The following is a 17367-nucleotide window of genomic DNA, read 5'->3' on the forward strand; positions in this document are numbered from 1 at the left end:
CGTAAGAACGTCATGCACTCTGCAAAAATTAATACAATCACATTTCTGCTTCTTCCATTTTTTTTTTCAAATTCCAGGTTGTGGGGGGGGGGGATGATTGTACACGCCACCTCCCTCCATTTCTGGGTGGGGGGGGGGGGGGAGAGGGATGCATTCCCCCTTCCCCCGGGATTTACGCCCATGGTCAGTTGCCATTTCTCCCCATGAAAACATGGGAGGGAGGCAACATATCATTTTGCCCCAAAATATTTCCCGAGTTGGGAACAATTTTCTACTTTTTTGGACAGAAAAATGTCACCCAAAATGTGCACCAGACCGTTGAATTTCAATTCTGAAAATGCAAATTTCCCTGTCGTGGGAGGTTGATGCCCCCTCCCCGAGGTCCATATATATATATATATATATATATATATATATATATATATATATATGTAGATAAGAGAATCATGTTTAAGATCCTTGCGTTATGTCATAAAACATTGATAAATCAGTCCCCAACGTATTTGTCTGACATGATCATTGAATATATTCCACATAGAAATCTACGATCTTCTAGCCAGAATTTATTAGTTATACCAGCAACCAAAACATGTTCATATGGGGATCGGGCTTTTCAGTCAGCAGCACCTGTACTCTGGAACAAATTACCAAGTCAACTTAGGGCCATCACATGTACTCACACTTTCCTCAAGTCCTTAAAAACATATTTGTTTTGTTATTAAATGATTATGATAAGTTGTATTTTGTATGTTTAATTATATTGTTTTGTTAAAATTATGTAAGTTGTAGTTTATGGTACTACCCATTTATGTAAAGCGCATAGAGATTCCAGGAATATTATGCGCTATATAAGCAGCTATTATCATTATTGTTATTATTATATATATATATATATATATATATATATATATATATATATATATATATACATATATATATATATATATATATATATATATATATATATATATACACACACACACTGGATACGGCTTTATTAAATGTATATATATATATATATATATATATATATATATATACATATATACATATGTGTGTGTGTGTGTGTGTGTGTGTGTGTGTGTGTGTGTGTGTGTACACATTGCGGTCAGACCTATCTATAGCGGCCACCAAAGGGAGATGAAAACAGTTATAGACAGGTGCAAGGCCGTCATTTTTGTCTGCATTGCTTAAATGTTGGTCCACACGTGTATATACCTTTCGTCATAAACATACACACACACACACGCATAGTTTATTTATTAGAAAGGTGATGGTCATTTTATATCCTAATTTAAAGTTACTTTGTCGGTATACACAGATTTAGTGAAGCCGTTGCCTGTAGACTTATATGTGCCAACAGTTAGAGGTTTGATGGCGTTGGTTTCATGACCTGTCTGTGTTGCTATCTCTGCAGTAGCAATGCAACCAAGTTTCATGTATTTATAGGTTAATGCGAAGCTGATCAATTCATAATGTGCTTAAACACACAACTTTGTAGGCCTAAAATTGTCTCATTCTATCTTCCATTTCTTGTCATCGCTCTTTTCGATCCCACGTAACAATGCATGCGAGATTATAGCGTGGCTGCCGTTGTCAGGGAGTAAGGCTGAACACTGAGTGAAGCATGCATAAAACGCCTATTATCACCATATTGATCGTGCTTCCCTGTGGCCACTTCAGTTAGAACAGCTCGATAGCTATAGGCGCTTTGATATGCAAAACACAGAAACGGTGGTACCATATCCATCTCATGATATCACAGATGCCATCTGATTAGGGTGATGATGGTAACAATGTTATCAATAGCTATGAGTGTTTGTGAAACACCGTATTCACCTTGTACTTCATTGTCCAGTACAATATGGTGTGCAATTAACTGAAAGAAAGTCGAATACACAGCACATGCAAAAAAAAAAAAAACCCACAACACAAAAGCCAAAACAAGTCTGTTATGTGACCATAAAATGCCGTTTTGAGCAAATTGAAAAGAAACAAACTCAATTTAGACTCTAAAAGTTTTCAAAGTTGGTTAACTTTTGATGCAGTGTTTCGTGCTGAAGATATGGCGGATATGTGCAAAGGGTCGATCCCTTTTTGAACATAAACTGTGGAAACTTCATAGTGTTCATCAGAGTTCATCATTATGTTTGATGAATAGCCAGTAAAGTACTAGTATGGGAAAGAGCTGACGGATGTCACCAAGCAAGCTGCAGCACTTGTAATCGTTTAAACGTGTATTACCAAATCAAATTTAAGACAAGCCACTATAAGGGGTCTAGAGCTCACGCGAGGATCGCAAGTTCACCTTCCACGCAGAGCAAACTTTCTTTTCTTTTCTTTTCTTTAGTGCCAAGTTTGAGCCATGCATTTCAGAGAAGATCAAGATGTGAAAACTGGCCCCCAATTTGGTCCCTGCCAAGAGGAGGCCATCCCTGTGTCTGCTCTACATGAATTTGAAAATACATTCACTCATGTCTTTATTCAGAGCATTTCTGGTTTTGAAGAAGACTTTTGTAATGATTCTGTACTCTATGTCGCTGTGATTGGCCCCAAGTGGGGAATGGTTTTCCATTTATAGATGAATCCGACTTCAGAGCACTGTAACTTATGGCGGCCATAACGGGGGGGGGGGGGGGGGGGAGGGATGAGGGGCTTCAAAAGAAGAACAAAAGCACTTTCAACGGGCTATGCAATGAGCCAGGTGCGTTGCTATGATAGTGCATAAATCATCTCTTGTTAGGCATACTTGAAGCCCCCAGTTAGAAATTATTATAAAACCAGAACCCAAACTGAATTGGTCTATACAAACATCTATTATGTTACCCCAGCGTATTACCTGCATAATTTGGTGAAAATTTGACCATACATTTTCAAGAAAAAGATGGCAACGTTAAAACTGGGCCCTAATTTGGCCACCTCCCATCCCATCAGGGCCCAAAGCCAATCTGCCATGAACAAACTTTAAACTACTGTCACCAATCATTACTTACTTATCACTACTAGTTCTTGAGAAAAAAAAAGTTCAGATATTCAATTCTACACATTTTGCAAAGATTTATGAATTCGGAAGCCCTCAGGTGCCGGATGGTGCCCACCTGTACAAAATATATACGCTATATCACTCTAGAGATGATACCTGCTAAGTCTGGTGAGAATTTTGACCGACCATGCATTTTCAAGAAGCAGATAAAGATGTGAAATCTGGGCCCAAATTTGGTCCCCCTCACAGACAACCCCGCACCGCTATAAACAAACTGAAAACTACAGTCACTAAAGTACTCACTTACAGCACCAACCATACGCAGCTCTCTCACTTATGGTGGGCATGGTGCCTTTATGAATAAACTGGGTCCTATCACCCCAGGGATGCTATCTGCCAAGTTTGTTGAAAATCCGTCATCACGTTTTCAAGAAGAAGCTGAAAATGTTACAAGTTTAAACATAATGCAAGACGAACGAGGGACGAGGGACAATGCAAGACGACACAGGACGATAAATGTTCGCATTTTCCCACTTGAGCCTTTGGCTCAGGTGGACTTAAAAGAAAATAATGTGGACAGACGTTGTTGAGGTACTGAACAGAATGCATCTCTAGCATTCTCCGTGTTTCTGAGGAAGGGAAGATAGCAAAATATCATGCACTCGAGACTGGCGTGATGGAGAATGCCCACTGCCCTCACCAAAAAAAAAAAAAAGAAGAAATAAAAAACCGTCAACATGTAACTAAGAAACCTATTCTAATCCATCCCTTTGTCGTTTCTCAGAACGCTGTATCATATATGTTTATCTACCTATCTACGTATAAGAATATAATGATACTTTTTATTACATCACGAACAAAAAAAAAACCCACACACCTCTAGAATTTCATGCAGGTTTATTAAGCGCGCAGAGACGCTCTACGTAGTATAGCTATTATCACAGAGTTCACAAAGGTTCAAATGAGGAAAGAAGATATGACCACAAAAAATATGGGTTTCCAAGAGTTTCTTGAACTTGTGTGGTGAAAAACACCATTGACACATACTGCCTGTACGAGGTTTCCAACACGGTGTATTCAAATAGAAAAGGAGGTAACACAGAAGTACGTATGGTGGTCCAGACAACTTGTATATTGCTCACAGCGGCTGTGAAACGTCTATATTGCTGCATTGTACTTCCTTGTGATTGTACACACTGATATACACTCACGCATGCATATAAAACATACATTATCATGGTAGGCCCTATATTTCCATGTAATCGCACTGATCAAATAAGTAAGTGTTGAAAAGGCTTACAGCATTCATATCGAACTAAACTATTTTGAGCTTTCAACGCCTTTCTGGTATCTCCTTGGTTATCCAATATCTGTGATAAACAATTATCAGTACGTTTGTTACATGATTCAGGCAATGTGACCGTTAACCAGCAAACCGTAAACAAAGGAATCACCAATACTTTCATAATTAACCTCTCTCTCTTTCTCTCTCTCTCTCTCTGTGTCTGTCTTTCTGGGTGTCATGAACGTAATTTTCTATGCCAACTTTAAAGTACATAAAATCGATCAAACAATGGAGAGAGTTTCGTTGAAATCAAACACCGCATGCCAGCCGACAGAGAAAACAAGTTGTCTACACCGTTGCCGGAAAACTCGCGTCAAACGAACCATCTCCTCCTCATATAACTACATGTGTGATATGCAATGGCTAGAATGAAACTATAATCAACGGCACTCTTTCCAAAGCAAGTTTGTTTACGATGATTCTGCCATTCTGTTGCATCTCTTATGTACAACGCTTGGCAAACCTACAAGTTCAAGACAAGTTCACGCACTAAAAGGTATAAAGTAAAAGAAGTCAACCACTCTCGCCTCCATTAAAAAACAAACAAACAAACAAACAAACAAAAACACTGTAGACCTGACGTCAAATAACATGTTCAGACATAGAAATCATAATGTTCTCAGAGTTTCCGTGCACTCGTCTAGAAATATTCCTCAAGTCATCGTCCTTTCGAATCAAAGTAGTCCTTACCATTTGAAATTTCTTGAGTAGGGCCTATCTAAGAATTTTGCAACTATCGTCTTCGTAGAATTACCACACCAGCCAACTACTGGTCATACGAATTGCAAATGGAACCATTCTCTTCAACTTTTTGATAATTGTATACGAATGTGATACATTGAAACAGATAGCTGATGTACATATTACTTCTTTATGTTGTGATTGTTGAAATTAATACAAATAACAGTGGTGATGATAATGACAATAATGGTAATTATAAAATGAAAAATTATAACAATGATGAATAATATAATACAGTGAAAATAAGTCAAACAAGATAACGATTTAAAAATAAAATTATGTGGCTACGTTTGAACGACTATCGAAAAATCATTCCTGATAAATGCCATATACAATCCCTACTGCATACAGAGACCCGTTCTTAAACGTGTATTCAGCGTACGAGTCGAACTTATCGTTCCAAACGCACTGGCTAGCGGCGCACACGTCTGCGTGTTCCGCCGAACCGATGCTGACTAGAGCTATTATTTTGTAGCGTGGGACCATCAACTCCTTCACGCGCTGCTTGATAGAGTCGGCGAGCTCGCGGCAGAGAATGGGACACTTCTGTGGGTCATAGCGTTGGCTTTCGAGCTGCGCCTCCAGAATGTCTTCGATGATGCGCCTTGCTTCCGAAGACATAAATTTGCGGTCTGGTTCCATCTTGTATGTGCATTCGTAGCGCACCGCAGGGCGACCAGGGGCTGTCGTGGGGGCGCCACGCATGTCCATGTTGCTCCTTTGCGTGGAGGCAGAATACCTGCTTCCCGTCATTTGCGCCATGATAACCGGGTAATAACGAATGTCTGTCAGAACAATATACAACTTAAAAGCGTTGGCACACACCAAATTGTCTTGGTTCAAATCAAATGCGCTGAACTGCCAAATCTGTTCCAGAGCCTTTCTTTCCTTTGAGGATCGTCGAATTGGCCGCCCAGCTCTGCTGTCGGCGGCGTGGACCAAATAAGGGTTGCGATATTGCACATAAGAGTTAATTTTCTCTTACCAAGACAGCTTGGGATATCACGAAGCCCCTTAAAACAGTGGTAGCCGAAGATATCAAACATTTGCAAGAAAATTTGATTTTCTGTCAGCTAGTCAGCGGAGGCAGCCGAACCGTTCAATGATGACGTCAAACAAATTGAAATGTCACAGTTCCAAGGCGTTGTTTTGTAGTTTATTGCGAATACTATCACCAAATAGATGAAATCGTCCCATCAACGGAGGTACAGAGTGTGAGAGCACAGAATGTGAGAGCACAGGGTGGGGTGACAAAAGGTTTAGCGACAGGTCTAACTTCTGCACTGCGGAAGCGACTGTATGAAGTCTGCTCCAGGTATAAATCTCCGCAGTATGTTGATCCAGTGAATATTACTAAAGAGAAGTCCAATTGATCTGTCCAATTACAGTTTAAAATGCTCAGCGGAATCTATTCCCCTTCAGAGAATATCACCAGCTGCATGGTAATGCTTTCGCGACGAGGGGTTTATACGTTGGGCTTTCAGTGACTTGGCTCTACATTCCTTTCGGCCTTTATTACCGCAGTCCCTACCTCGCCGGTTTCCAAGCAGTGATATCGATCAATCGTTTCGTCAGCTTGTTCAATTGTTAATCGCCTTCTGACCCATTGTTCATGCCCCGATGATTTTTGGAACAAGACATGGACTATTGCTCAGAGCCCAAATGACAGTGGTCCTGTCTGAAAGTTGGAAAGGGTTAAATGTATGGTCATGCCGGATGCCGGGTAGATGTAGTCGACGCACATTTCATCACGACTATGTTTATAATTAATTTTCAGATCATGTGAAAACAACGCTAAAACTAAAAATGGCATATACCTACTATCACCATGCAAAGCAAAACATGATTTTTTTTTTTTGTCCAGCTATTAAGCACGCATATAATTGGACGGATTTATTAAGCTTAAGGGAATAAGAGAAGTAATATCCAATATTAATAGAACACATCATTGAAAGTTTGAGGAAAATCAGACAATCCGTTCAAAAGTTATGAATTTTTGAAGTTTTTGTACAGTAACCGCTGGATGAGAAGACTACTGCGGTGTATGATGTCACATGCGTACAACAATACATGTATAAGGAAAATATAAAGAGAATTTCACAAAATTTCATCTTTTGAAAAAAGTACACATTCCCTTGACTCGTTACCGACATATTTTGTTATGGGTAATATTATTCCCCCTGCCTTTAGAAAGAGGCAAGTCAAGTGCTCTTTTATTATGCGAAAAAAAAAGTGAAAATATGTTGAATTTTCTTTACATTTTCTTTATACTGCTGTATGCATATGACATCACAAGCTGGAGTAGTCTCCTCATCCAGCGGTTCCAAAACAAAAAATTTAAAAATTCATACTTTTGCATCACTTGTCAAATTTTCCTCAAATTTTCACTGATGTGTTCTTCTAATATCGCTGCATTCTCTCAATCCTTATGTTTATGAAGGTGAACTTGTCCTTTAACAAAACGCAGCGAATCTCATCTAATCGTGCTTCCTAATCGTTTTTATCGGGATCAACTTTTTAACTTTAACTTTTTTAACCTTCTGCTTATTGTTTTGCACATTTGTAATGATTTTTCTCGCAGACTATATATTTTGTATTCCGTGAGGCGGCATAGCCTGCATTCTCAGATTATCATTTCCAAATGATTAATGGCATATGTGTATGGGAATTTCATTGGCATTATTTGTGAGGTATATAACTAAATTGTTTATCTTTCTTGAGATTAATGTTGTTTCATACATTGTTGTATATATTCCTACATATCATTATCATTATCATAGTACCATTATGCAGACATACAAAAACGGTAGTAATTTGTTCCCCCCAATCAAAGAAATTTAGAGGAAATGGTTTTATGGTCGACCCTTGTTAAAACGCAAAAATCCATATAGTTTATTGAAAGAATTGACATCAGATATTGTAGCCAACATCTAACAGCACATGTCCCGTGAACATAACGTCGGCCTCATGCCAAAAGGGCACTAATAGTGTACAAAGTCTATGATGTTAAGGCCCTTTTGGCATAAGGCCGATGATTATGGAGTAGTTTTGTTGAGCGAGCATGCACATCTTTAAAGATGGAGCAAGAAATGCAAAACTGTACTGTTGATATTGCATGAGGGGGAATTGGTGACACTATTAATGATAAAATAACAACGCCACTGAAACATTCACCAGAAGCAGAATGTTTCACATACCCTGCAAAAAAAGTGACCGTTGTCGTGAATGCGTGGTTGCTCATACATGACTTTAGAGATCACTCTCATTTTCACACAGAAAGTAGTCAGTATAGTGTAGCAATACTCCTCCCAAATAACTTTGCTTCAAACTTTTTCTATTAAAAGTGGCATTATTTTAATTAGGGGGAGTTACTTTTCTGCTGTGTGTTTATCAGTTATGTTAAACATTGTTATAAGGAAAAAAAAGTTCCAGCCAAGCCAGACAAACTTGCAATACCTTCCCCCATGATATAAACATTGTGAAATAAAAGGGAAAACGATACACTTTGCGAATATAAGCAATGATATCTGTCACAGGGGACTTTCCTCTGAATGTGGGGAACGAAAGTCCTCCCTGCAACTGGGATCTTTTCTATAGTCAAAGGTTGACTTTCTCTAAATGTAGCAGATTGTTAGCAGACCATTCACTCATTCAACTCTTTCGACTTGTGCAACTACAGTGCCTCGAAAGAAGTAGCCAATCACACAGTGTTCTTACAATGTAACAAGCAATAAGATTTATTATACTGGTCTCAAATTGTGGTCGTTTACAATAATAACATCGTACAAACTTGAATACAGATATCCAATTCCACTTGTCTTGAGCTTGGTTGCTCTGCTCGTTGGTTTATTCTAGAAGCTCCCGTGCTTGGTTGCTCTAGGTTGTCGACGATGCCCTGCCTGAAGTAGCGGGTCATCTCCCCTTACTTCTGGTCCTCTCTGGAACCCTAAACGATGGCTCTCTCCCTGGAACCCTAAACACCCTGTTAATATAATAACATAATACCTCCCTTATAGTTTGTGGTCTTTGGTTATTCCTGATTCTATTCATATAACTTAAACAAAACATATAATTATATATTCCATCATATTAACATTGATTAGCCACACATAATTTCCATAATAATGTTTCACCATGGATCATTATCTTTCATTGTTGAATAGGGGTGATTAATCAGCCCATTAAAATCTAAGCGTTGTTCTAATTCTCTGTTTCTTTAACAATGCAATTAAAATTCGGTTTGACATACAAACATCACACATACAATGCAATATCGGGAATTACATAGGAACTTACAAGGCATAAACAACTTCAATTAAATGATCGTGTACTTACAACAGTTGTTGGTGTTTACACTCGAATCCTCCTAGATTCTCTTCTGGACGGTCAGGCTGTCCAAGCCGAAATGCAACAATCCCTGAATCACACTGATTCCAAATAACACTCTGCTACTGTCTACCTTCGCAATCTCGAAGTAACGTAGCCTGGTCCTGAGTGTTCCGCAAATAATGTGGCATCTGAATTTCATGCCCAAACACTGCATATTTATACATTTGTTGGACCATAGGTCTCCATGTAAAATTAATTAAATGAAGTCAAGTGACTTCCTAGAAAGTTTTCATAGAAGTCCTGCCCCCTTTTCTTATTGGTTGGCGTTTTCTGTCTGTCAAAACTTTCCTGAATATCTCATTTTGCATTGGTCAAGTCTCTGCTTGACGTCATCACTTCCTGTTCACGGAAACCAAAATTCTTTGAAGTGGTCCTGTTTTGACCTAGCTAGAAACTTGTGTCTGACGTCGTGAATGACGTCCACATACCAGATAGTATGAGGCATACTACCAGGGATACCCTTTCCTCGTATTTTGACGTCATGTAGGGTTTTACTCACCCCAAAACATTTAATTCCAAATCACTCTCTTTTACTTTGATTGTGCATCGCAACATCTCCTTATATGGTTATTTTGATGCAAGCTTTTGTCTTTAAAGCTGCACTTCTTTTGTAACCATTGCGATAACATCAATTTCTTACATGAGCTACCTAATAAACAGTAGTACAATGAGACAAATTATTACGTGACAAATACAAAATATGTCATATCCTGACAATATCTATTCGGCCAACTTTCTAATGCATATTGAGGATATAATGATCATTAACCATAATATGTTAGCATTCAAAAAGATCTCATCCTCCTCTTGGATTTCATTTCATCATACGTTGTACATGTACTTCAGAGGAAGACGGAAACATTTTTTTTATGTTTTTGAATGTCAAAGATTGAATAATGTGTCAGTTTCTTTAGGTTAATTCAGAAGAGGAATATCCGAGGTTGTGGCTGGTCTGGGTGCTGCTCGCCTTCTTCCTCTCTGATGATAACGTAATCGTCATTCGCAATACTACAAAGGTCATGTTGTCATCATCTTAAACCTGTCAACCTTTGCCGTTATCAATGGTTGTGGGTTGTAGCCTACTCACTATACAGAAGTTAAGGAAACAACGAAGTCTTTTGACAGCCTGTCTATACTATTCCCATTCGGGTCCAATCGTAGCTAAAATAGTTGTCATTCTCGATCCTGGTCGTGAAAGATATCGTATCCTGTCTCAACAGAGTGCATCGGTTCGCGATTGTCGTATCGGAAGGTATCGGAACGAAGCTGCACGTAAAAGATCGGGGAGCCCGATCTTACTGATCGTGCTAGATCGGTACCAATAGTGCACTCAATCGGGACAATCTTATCGCATCACATTTGAATGGGAGACCAGATCGTGACAGATTGTATTACTTGAGATCAAAGAGTATAGAAGAGCACGCACTTCTACGCTCTTTGCTTGAAATAGACCAATCGTGATCATAATCGCATCCAAGCGTACCAAGTCGTATTGACTCGCATCCCCTCGTATCCAAACGTGAAATTTCAGATGAGTTGAACAAAACTTCCACGATCAGTAATGAAAGGAGTATAAAATGAAGAGGAATGGAGTGGTGACAGATTTCACGAACATGACGAAAATGCCGTGTCACCACACTGAATGAAATGTGAGCAAAGCAATGTAATAAACAGACACAAATAAAAAGAAAAAAAAGAAAAAGAAAAAGAGAATTCGTACAGATAGAGAAGGTGATCCGTGATTTTTCACGGATCACCTGAAAAGTACAAAGTCTTTAACATTAGCGTGATTTTCGACACCATGAAGTTGTAAATAAAACGTGACAAAAAAAAAAAGGCGACCGCGGTGATGAAATCGATTCAGCTCACAACATTCTAAGCTAGTTTATCAAATCACAATACCACTTTACTGAGAGTTTCACGCTTCTCATTGTGCTATGTCAAGAAGTTTTCTCCCACAGAAATGATATCAAGAGCTATTACAGGAGACATGAGCTTTGGATTAGATGCCTGAGATACATTGGACATAAGGGTGGTGAAAAAGGCGACAACGGTGACGAGATTGATTCAACCCGCATCATGCTTACCTGAAGGTCACCTTGTCACACTGCCCAAAGGTAGCGTAAACGCATGAAGCACGCAAGAAATTTGGTTGTACGTGCTTGTCTGTCGAAAATTTTTGCTGATTTACGCGATGGAAATCACCAATGCATTGCGCAAGAACTACAAAAATCACTTACAAACCACGTACTTTCAGCGCATAGGTACGCAAAGGCCCCAAACAGGGCGAATACGTGGTTGTGCGCGATGACTGAGGTCCACGGAAAACCACGCATAATCTGCGCATTATCACTAATGAATTGAGTAGGTATCGCGCATGATTCGCGCATGAACGTGATAGAGGCAATATTTTCGCGAAAGATCAGTGATATTCCACGCATATTTCGCGCATTGTTCGCGTAAGAACTACGCAAACTACGCAAAAATTACGCAAAACAGCGCAATACTGCGTAAACTTTTACACGAAGCCGAGTTTTGAGCTGCTCAAAACCTGGAATCGCGTAAAGCGCCGATCCGGCGCACATCGGCGGACGACTACGAAGGTTCTACGTCAGACAAACTCATGAAATGCGCAAATCGCGCATGTTTCGCGTAAGGCTCGAATTTCTTACGTGATTCATGCGTTTACGCGACTTTTGGGCAGTGTGACCGGGCCTTCATACACACCGCTTTACTGAGAGTTGCATGTGCTATGTCAGGAAGTTTTGTCCAAGATACATGAGCTTTGGATTAGAGGACTAAAATACATGATGAAGTTGTAAAAGAGGGTGACGAAAAAAGGCGGCAACGATGTCAAAATAAATTCAGCCTATAATATGCTTAAAATACATCAAATCGTTATGCTACTTTGCTTAGAGTTGCATGCTTCGTAATGTGCTATATCAGGAGTTTTCTCGAAGAGACGTGTGCTTTGCCTTTGAGGGCTCAAAAAAATTAGACAGTTGTAAATAAGTGCATTAAAAAAGGCGGCAACGGTGACGAAATCAAATCAGCCCAAAGTATGCTTAGGTAATACCTCAACTCGTTATATCACATTTCTTGGAGTTGAATGCTTCTCAACGTGATAAGTTTTCTCCAAGAGACATATGACTTGGATTACAGGGTCCAAATGCATAAAGAGGTTGCAAATAAAGAGTGACGAAAAAAAGCGGCAACGGTGACGAAACTGATTTAGCCACAATATGTTTAAAACAATACATCTTATTGTTATTCCACTTTGATTAGAGTTACATGCTTCTCAATGTTATATATCAAGAAGTTTGTTCCAAGAGATATGTGACTTGGAATAGAGGGCTTATAATTACATGATGAGGTTGTAAATAAAGGGTGACGAAAAAAAAAAGACGGCAAAGATGACGAAATCTATTCAGCCCAAAATGTGCTTAGCTAATACATCCATTTTTCATGCCACTTCGCTTGGAATTTCATGCTTCTCAATGTGCCATATCAAGAAGTTTTCTCCAAGAGGCATTTTTTTTTTTGCAATTTGCGATAGCGCGATATATACATTATTTCTCTCGAAGAGATATGTGCCTTGGATTAGGGGCCTCAAATACACCAAACAGTTGTAAATAAAAGGTGATGAATAAAGGCGAAAATGGTGACGAAATCAATTAATCCCATTACATTCTTAGCTTGTACACGTGTACTTTAAATCATAATATTGTACCATTTTACCGAGAGTTGCATGCTGAATGTACTATATCGTGACGTTTTATCGAAGAGACATGTGCTTTTGATCACAGGACTAATATACATCAGACAGTTGTAAATAAATAGTTAAAAAAGCGGCAACGATGACGAAATTGAGGGAGAAAGATTTGCGGTGACACCATGTGTATGTAGTCCTTAACCGGATCGTTGTTTGGCAGAAGAGCCTAGAAAGAGGAGAATTGAAGAGGGAAGCGACATATGGGGGTTGTGAGGAGGGCAAAAAGTGAAGAGTGGAGGACAGTAATGGGCTAGAAGTTGAAGTTGCACTAGTGGAAACGGTAGAGAAAGGAACAGAGAGAGTGGTAAGGAAGAATAGAGTGAGAATCAAGTAAGATGTTCGGACATCGTTAGAAGGAGAAAGATGAAATAGAAGGGAAGAGGAAAAGGGAGGAGTTGAACGTTGGAAAATCATGGAGATAGGAGAGAGAAGTGAAGATTCATGAAACCAAGAGAAGAACGAAGTTGGCGAACGATGTGGACTATTGAATGCGGAATCAATGGAGAAAGGACGAATAATCCCGCGAAGGAAAGGTAAGTCGAGGAGAGATGAGACTATGTTGAGAGAAGGGAGAGAGAGAGAGAGAGAGAGGGGGGGGGGGGAGAGAAAACAAAGAAAAGAAGAAGAAAAAGAAAAAAAATGAAATTCAAGAAGTAAAGGAGAGGGGGCTAGGGTGGATCTTAGAAATAAATGCTGCAGAGGAGAGAAAAAAAATGGAGAGGAAAATTGATGAGAGTTAAATCCTGAAAAGGTTCCTGTGGGAGAAATGCAAAATGAGAGATTAAAATAAGGTTAAATTGAAGTCCTGAGGGAGAAGGTAAGAGAAACGCTCTCGTCCGACGTGCTCATCAAATTTAAATTGATACCAAATTTGGCTGCAAACTTGCGCAACCTTCTGAGTTAAAACCCATTTTCCACGCATGTTCGCTTAGTTTTGGGCGTAACTCCATAGAAGCGTGTGCATATCCTCACACGCAGCAGGCAGCCACCTCCCTGCACGGAGATAAAGCACTCATGGCAAAGGCTGAGATTTATACCCTTTTTGACGTCATGAGTATCGTCCATGACAATATTTATAGTCTTCTGGGTCTCTATGACAGGAAATGTCAGAAAATAGCTATGGTGATGTCTGTATCCAAAGATAAATTAACCTTCAGTGAGGGTACAACACTGACAGGTCAAGAAAGCTCGAAGTTTCTTCAGTGAAGTTCGGAAACAATAAAACGTGAGGAAAACATCAGAAAACGAGGCTTAGATATCTAGAAAGAGACAAATGAAAGAGATTTGGAGAGAGACAGAGAGAGAGAGAGGGCGAGTGAATGAGAGCGGGAAAGAAGGAGAAAGACAGAAAAGAATTAGGTAATGTCCAGCCCTGTAATTACGCATTATCAGTTTTATTTTCAAAATGGGATGCCACACATTTCAGATTTCTAATTATTACAAACTAATTCCAGTAAGGCGCCATCCCCACCCCCCCCCCCCCCTGCACGAACATACCCCTTTAGGCACTAACACACTATGAGCCTGAGCTCCAACTTTTTTCCTTGTGTGTGTGTGTCACTTTTGATGTACAGGGTTTACGATAGAGATCACATCAATCTTTTGAAGTAGGGAATTCAATGTAGCATAAGAAATATGTAATTTCTCATTGGATTTTATCAGCCAATCAGAAATCGGCATTCAAATGACGTCATAGCTGTTTGAAAATATTTAAATTAGATTCTACGGGTCTGATTACCCTATACACAACATCAGTAATAAGCATACATTTTAAGTTAACTCAGTGATTGTGAATTTTGGCGCACTTTGGAGCCATTCTGGCCCACTGTGCGGCGTCCACCCCATCTAATCCGGACTCCAATCTCCGGCCACGACCTACTAACAGCCAAGTCGATCAGCCCTCACAGATGTACTCCACCATCAACACAGTCCGAGAACAATAGAATGCATCAACGACCGCAACACTTCACCTCGCACGCCAACAGCCGACGCTCAGCCCGCCTGCGAGCCGGCCTTAACCGACCACTTCCATCTAGGTCCGCATTCTCCATATATAGCCCGCCTCTTCTCAGGTCACGCTTCTCAGGTCACGTTTGTCTCCAATAAAAACTTGTTTCAATATTTATGTGATTATAGTCTTCTTTTTCAACCTTATGAATCCATGTGAAATATATATTATTCTGCTCTTTTGTATATATTAAAGTAACCTTATGATTTGAAATTTTGAATTTCAGTCCAATATCAACGAACCGCTCCCAGCACTGTTCCAAATCCGAGGTCAACCAACAAGCTGAGAGCGGTTCGAAATGTTGTTACTGGACGTTGTTATATTGTATGCGTTTATTTTGATACCCATCCGATATTGTAATGTTTTCTTGATGGGTTGAACACTGAACATGCATACAGGCGAGTGAGACCTGTTACAAATTACAAAGAAAAAAAAATGTTATTAGACAGAATTGCGACTGTCCAAAATTTGTTAAATTGTACCAAATTTATTGGAGTACTTACTCCATGGTTGACCCACTTCTGGCTTTTAATTTTTCAGTAGTCACCGGCTTGAAGCCCTTTTTAATATAGTCGCACTTCTGTCTGTAATTTTAATGTTAATTAATATATGTATGCAGATATAAAACATATATGTTAGTGCGGAAATTATATAGATAGGTATTATAAATAGGTACTATATGTTTTGTATATACATTAAATTATATAAGAAGAAAAATCGGTATATATATGCATATGCAGGCGTCTGCGCTAAGGTATATGTATGTATTTTAACAATTGTTAAGAAATGAATGAATTATAGGAATAACAGGTATTTTTGAGATATATGCATAAATACTCATTACTGTCAGGGCACATGCATATATTTATGTAATGTTATTAGAATATAGATAAGAATGTTAAATATAAGAAGAGTTGATTATTTTAGAAAAAAAAATGTATTATGCAACAGTGGGATATAGGCGTCTGTTAACTTGATCCCGTAGGTGACAGCTTTGGTGTCTTACAAAACAAACACAGAAATATTTAAAGTTTGAATTTATTCAATAAGAACCTATATCATTACGCATTCATAAAATACAAACCACACATATACATCATTACGAATTTATATGATATGTGTAATGATGAATTATATCATTGCGCATTTATGTAATATAAACCCACGTATATATTTTTATATAATATGAACCCATACTGGGCCGGCGAGCCTTGGAAGCTTTATATATATATCATTATACATTATTATGACTTCGTATAATATGAACCCACAGGTATATTATTACAAATATTATAGAATGAACCAATTTAAATTGTTACGAATTAATGAACCCAATCGCTACATCCCTCATTTCACCTAACAAACCACCCATCCTCATTAACATCGCATGAATTTGTATAAGAATACGCATATTGTGGGGAAAATTATCAGTAGATAGATCTCCATTCAAAACAAAGAAAGAAAGAAAGAAAGAAAGAAAGAAAGAAAAGTCACGCTTCACTTCTGACGAAGGACAGTCGACCTGCCCGAAACGTCAAGTTCCTCGGTTCTCCTAGTTATTCTTATAACTAGACATCTTGCTCTACCTTCACTAGCACCTTTTACTCAGTATTTCATTTCTATTTCCTCTCTCTCCTATACTTTAGTCTGTTTCTACGCTACTTATCTTTTCTGTTCTGTTCTGTTCTTTTCTTTTCTTCGTTTTCATTTTATTTCTTCCTTCCATACAACCCAACGGTCCTTTTTAGGACCACTTGTATTAATTTACAGTTTTCTTCACAGGTTATTTCTCTTGCCTTCTCCCCTCAGGACTACACTTTAACCTTATTTTAATCTCTCATTTTGTATTTCTCCCACAGGAACCTTTTCAGGATTTAACAGTCATCAATTTTTCATCTCCATTTTTTTCTCTCCTCTGCAGCATTTATTTCTAAGATCCACCCTAGCCCCCTCTCCTTTACTTCTTGAATTTCATTTTTTCTTTTTCTTCTTCTTTTCTTTGTTTTCTCTCTCCCCCCCCCCCCCTCTCTCTCCCTTCTTTGAACATTGTCTCATCTCTCCTCGACTTACCTTTCCTTCGCGGGATTATTCGTCCTTTCTCCATTGATTCCGCCTTCCATAGTCCACAT

At 38.9% G+C, this 17367-nt stretch overlaps 1 protein-coding gene across 1 annotated transcript; it reads right to left on the reverse strand.

Annotated features, from left to right (window-relative positions):
• Positions 1–5378: 5378 nt before the first annotated feature.
• Positions 5379–6204, reverse strand: LOC140236406 (dynein light chain Tctex-type 5-B-like). Its single transcript, XM_072316337.1, has one exon. It carries the CDS (start codon positions 5829–5831, stop codon positions 5379–5381), a length of 453 nt encoding a protein of 150 aa, XP_072172438.1. The 5' UTR covers positions 5832–6204.
• Positions 6205–17367: the final 11163 nt, after the last annotated feature.

Source organism: Diadema setosum, chromosome 13 (assembly GCF_964275005.1).
Source record: "Diadema setosum chromosome 13, eeDiaSeto1, whole genome shotgun sequence".
NCBI classification, from domain to species: Eukaryota; Metazoa; Echinodermata; class Echinoidea; order Diadematoida; family Diadematidae; genus Diadema; species Diadema setosum.

What these genes read in the sequence shown, in the direction of transcription:
- LOC140236406 (XM_072316337.1), bottom strand. Translation starts at nt 5,831, where the DNA reads ATGGCGCAAATGACGGGAAGCAGGTATTCTGCCTCCACGCAAAGGAGC.